The 4702-nt window shown below is 55.9% G+C and overlaps 1 protein-coding gene across 1 annotated transcript in view; it reads left to right on the top strand.

Annotated features, from left to right (window-relative positions):
• The window catches only part of ENH_00005380 (hypothetical protein, conserved), a gene marked incomplete at both ends in the record, with an annotated part of 3126 nt that extends 307 nt beyond the window's left edge, over window positions 1-2819 (top strand). The window contains 6 exons of the mRNA XM_013578474.1: window positions 1-92; window positions 339-425; window positions 826-1034; window positions 1225-1389; window positions 1830-1900; window positions 2689-2819. The exon at window positions 1-92 is cut by the window's left edge and continues 6 nt beyond it. Coding sequence (XP_013433928.1) covers window positions 1-92; window positions 339-425; window positions 826-1034; window positions 1225-1389; window positions 1830-1900; window positions 2689-2819 — 755 coding nt within the window. The remainder of the gene's footprint in view (window positions 93-338; window positions 426-825; window positions 1035-1224; window positions 1390-1829; window positions 1901-2688) is intronic.
• Window positions 2820-4702: the final 1883 nt, after the last annotated feature.

Here is a 4702-nt window from a genome sequence, read left to right as displayed (position 1 = left end):
AATTGGAAAACGCGCAGCCGGGAGAGAGTTTTGAGGGTTTGGCCCACAGCGTCAACAACACGTATTTGTTGCTGCTGGACCATGCGCAGCTTGTGAGCGGCGTAGTGGCCCCTAAACCCTAAACTAGGGTTTAGGGTTTAGGGTTTAGGGTTTGACTTTGGCAGCGCAGCTTGGGGCGTGCGGTAGAGACCGCACTGCTTCGAGCCTAGGGTTTGGCGATTTACCTTCAGCATCCAGCGCTGGCGCCTCTGCACATGAGTAGCTCCGATCTGGGGTTTGGGGTTTAGGGTTTAGGGTTTAGGGTTTAGGGTTTAGGGTTTAGGGTTTGTGCGGTTCAGTACTTCTTGGACACTCACGAGTCTTGGCTGCCTTCCTTCACAGCTGAGGACGGCTTGGTCCTGAACAGCTACGTGCCTTCAATGCTGGTGAGCCATTTTAGGGTTTAGGGTTTAGGGTTTAGGGTTTAGGGTTTAGGGTTTAGGGTTTAGGTTTAGTTCAGTGGAGGTGCGCCCAACGGTAGCGAGACAGTCCGCCCCTCTTCGCAAACCCCACTAGCCTCAGCAGCAGCAGCAGCAGCATAGCAGCAGCAGCACAGCAGCAGCAGCGCAGCAGCAGCAGCGCAGCAGCACAGCAGCAGCAGCACAGCAGCCCCCTGCAGTAGCCCCTGCCCAGAGCAGCACGTCGTCCAGCAGCAGCAGCAGCAGCAGCAGCAGCAGCAGGTCTCACAGAGCAGCTACGGGGACGGCGCGAAGCGCAGCAGCAGCGCCGCCCCCTCCGCAGCAGCAGCAGCAGCAGCAGCAGCAGCTGCTGCTGCTTGTGCTGCAGCGCGTGCCCCTGGAAGGCCCCCGAGTCCGCTTTTGCTTCTCCATTCCCGAAAAAGGGAGGTTTGCTTTGCTGCTGCTAAACGGAGACGGACTGGACTTGAAGCTGCAAGGCACTGTCTCCTTTTGGGGGCCGCAGCAGCAGCACTTGTCGCTGGAGCAGCAGCTGCTGCCGCAGGCAGCAGCAGCACTCATGGCCCTCAACCTCCTCGCGTAAACCCTAAACCCTAAACCCTAAACCCTAAAACCTAAACCCTCCACGAGGGCACCGGCACTCGCGGGGCGAGCTCGAGGCGCCACCGCGCGGCCTGCAGGCGCGCTGCGGAGGCGCGGGAGGGCAGTTAGGGTTTAGGGTTTAGGGTTTAGGGTTTAGGGTTTAGGGTTTAGGGTTTGTGGTTTGCAGGGCCGTGGTGTTGTGCGTGTGCCAACTGAGTCTGTGGAGGGGCCGAAATGGTTTTGTTTCTTTTTTATTTATTTTTTATTTCTTTCTTGCTGCTCTCGCGTTTGGACTGGACTGGAAACAAGCGGCCATTGTCCAAACCACCGGAAAGAGACCCGCGGCCCTTTGGTGAAGGTTTAGGGTTTAGGGTTTAGGGTTTAGGGTTTGGGGTTTAGAGGGCTCAGGGGTTAGGCTGGAGACAAGCTGCTATTATGCAATCCAGGGGAAAAAGACTCGCGGAACTCTGGTCAGAGACGAGCGTTTAAGGTTTAGGGTTTAGGGTTTAGGGTTTAGGGTTTAGGGTTTAGGGTTTAGAGGTTAACAAGCCACGGGGAAGAGACCCGCTGCCCTCTCGTCAGAAACGAGGGTTTAGGGTTTAGGGTTTAGGGGTTACGGTTTAGGGTTTAGGGTTTAGAGTTTAGTGGGGCTCTGGGATCAGGGTTTAGGGGTTAGACTACAGCTATTGTAGAAGCCACGGGAAAAGGACCAGTGGCAGTCAGCAGCGAGGGTTTAGGGTTTAGGGTTTAGGGTTTAGGGTTTAGGGTTTAGGGTTTGCGTTGTTTTTGCAGGGTGGCGTCTCGTCTGATGCGGAAGCTGCAGGACGTGCTGCAGCTGCTGGTCTTCATTTTTGTCTCTTTAGGTAATCACTTTAGGGTTTAGGGTTTAGGGTTTAGGGTTTAGGGTTTAATTTTGAACAATTCAGTAATTTTTTAATTTAAAAAACTCATAAAGACATATAAAGCAGCAGCAAACGCTTTGCTGCTGCATCTGGCTGCTGCTGCTGCCTCCCCACGCTGGGGGCCCCTAAGCAGCATCTAGGGGCCCCTCGGGGGCCCCTCGGGGGCCCCTTGGGGGCCCCTCGGGGGCCCCTTGGGGGCCCCTTGGGGGCCCCTCGGGGGCCCCTCGGGGGCCCCCGGGGGCCCCCAAGCAGCACGTGGGGGCCCCAGGGGCCCCGAAGCATTGAGGGGCCCCCACGGGGGCCCCTAGGGGCCCCCAGGCGTGTAGGTGTCCCCAGGGGCCCCCAAGTATCTGGGGGGCCCCCCGGGGCCCCCACTTATCTGGAGGGCCCGCAGGGGCCCCCAAGCATCTGGGGGGCCCCCAGGGGCCTCGGGGGCCCCCAGCCCCCAGGGGCCCCCCAAAGGGGTTATGGGAACTTTTGGGGCCTTAGGGGCCCCCTGAGGGCCCCCAGGAGGTTTGTGGGGGCCTCTGCTGGACCCTAGGGTTTCAAAAGGGTTTTGGGGGCCCCTGAGGGTTTAGAAGGGTTTGGGGAGACCTCTAGGGTTTAGAAGGGTTTTGGGGGGCTTTATGCGGGTTTGCCGATGCCATTTTGTGCTTCAAATGGTCAATTCCTGTTTTTCAGGGTTTAGGGTTTAGGGTTTAGGGTTTAGGGTTTAGGGTTTAGGGTTTAGGGTTTAGGGTTTGCTGCAGGCTTTCGCATCGTGCGGCAGCGGCTGTCGCGGCTGGAAATTCAGTTTGTTGCAGGGCTTGGAGTCATATCTCTCTATTTGGGGGTTTTCGAAGTGCTGCTGGGGGGTTTCCAGGTAAACCCTAAACCCTAAACCCTAAACCCTAAACCCTAAACCCTAAGCCCTACGTGCTAGACCCTAAACCCGACACGCTGAACCCTAGACGCTAAACCCTACGCGCTGATGCCCGCTTTGGATCAGGGCTTGGCAGATGTGGATTTCGCTCGAGAAAAGCTAGGGTTTAGGGTTTAGGGTTTAGGGTTTAGGGTTTAGGGTTTAGGGTTTTCTTTCGTGTTTCTGCCATCGGGATTGTTTTTAATTTCTAATTCTGCATTATCTCTTTCTAACAATTTGTCTCACCTTTTGCTGCTGCTGATTATCTAAATTAAAGCTTTCATGAATATCCCAAACCCTAAACCCTAAAAAGTGGTTCTCGAAACCCTAGGGGCCCTCAAAACCCCTTTTAAAACCCTAGGGGGCCCCCAAGACCCTGGGGGCCCCCCGAGACCCTGGGGGCCCATGGGGGCCCCCAACGAGGGTACTAGGGTGCCCCAAGGGGGCACCCCAAAACCCTTTTTTAGGGTCTGGGGCCCCCCTTTGGGTGGGGAAGAAAAGCAGCAAAGCAGCAGCAGCAGCAGCAGCAGCAGCAGCACCAGCAGCAGCACCAGCAGCAGCAGCAGCAGCAGCAGCAGCAGCAGCAGCAGCAGCGCTGGGGTGTTTTGAGTTCAGGAAACGAGATATATATTTCATGCTGCGGGTTATGTGAGGGTTCTGATAGCCATTCATTCCAACATTGTTCTCCTCCATGTAAACCCTAAACCCTAAACCCTAAACCCTAAACTCTAGGCGCGCCGCAGGGCCCGAAACCGGGACCTACACTCGCCGCGGCGGCTAAACCCTAAACCCTAAACCCTAAACCCTAAACCCTCAGTCTAATGCGGGTCCTCGGGAGGGTTTGAGGAGCGCACAAGGGGAGCTTGGCGGTCCCGTGCGGCAGGGGTTTAGGGTTTAGGGTTTAGGGTTTGGGGTTTTGCCGCAGAACCAAATCGCAGACTCGAGTCTTTCCCCTGCTGTTGCGGAGCTCTACCCAAAACTTGCGGCTTACCAGTAAGGGTTAGGGTTTAGGGTTTAGGGTTTAGAACCTAGGGTTTAGGGTTGGGGACGGACCATGAGCTTGCTGCTGCTGCTGCTGCTGCTGCTGCTGCTGCTGCTGCTGGGCCTTCATCTGCTGCTGCTGATCAAGTGAGGTGTATAGACAGCTGGGGCCCAAGAGGCGCAGAAGATGCCTAAACCCTCGAAAGGGGTTTTGGGGTGTACGTACACCTGGAGTGTCTTGGAGTGTGTGGGGTGTACAGACACCCGGGAGTGTGTGGGGTGTTTAGGGTGTACAGACACTTGGAGAGTGTGGGGTGTATAGACACCTGAGACTGTGTGGGGTTTGTAGACACTGGAAGGGTGTGGGGTGTACATACACCTGGAGTGTGTAGGGTGTACATACACCTGGAGTGTGTGGGGTGTATATACACCTGGGAGTGTATAGGGTGTATATACACCTGGAGTGTGTGGGGTGTATATACACCTGGGAGTGTGTGGGGTGTACGTACAGCTGGAGTGCGTGGGGTGTACGTACACCTCGAGAAACTGGGGTGTACGTACACCTCGAGAAACTGAGGTGTACATACACCTGGAGTGTGGGGGGTGTACATACACCTGGAGTGTGTGGGGTGTACATACACCCTAAAGCGTTTGGGGTGTACGTACAGCTGGAGCGTTTGGGGTGTACATGCACCCTAAAGCGTTTGGGGTGTACGTACACCTGGAGAGGGCGTGGGGAGTGGGCAGTGTGCTGCGCAGTGGGGTGTACAGACAGCCGGGCTTTGTGCATGCGTTTGCAGGCGTTTTCGTTGGTTATTTTTTGGATTTTTGTTGAAGCCAGTTTTTTCAGTTTTCTTCAAAGTTTCTCTTTTGGGGCCCAT

Source organism: Eimeria necatrix, genomic scaffold, assembly GCF_000499385.1.
Source record: "Eimeria necatrix Houghton genomic scaffold, Enh_scaff1155, whole genome shotgun sequence".
Lineage (NCBI taxonomy): Eukaryota > Apicomplexa > Conoidasida > Eucoccidiorida > Eimeriidae > Eimeria > Eimeria necatrix.
Note: the sequence above shows the minus strand (reverse complement) of the source record. Positions and strands in the feature narration are given on the sequence as shown.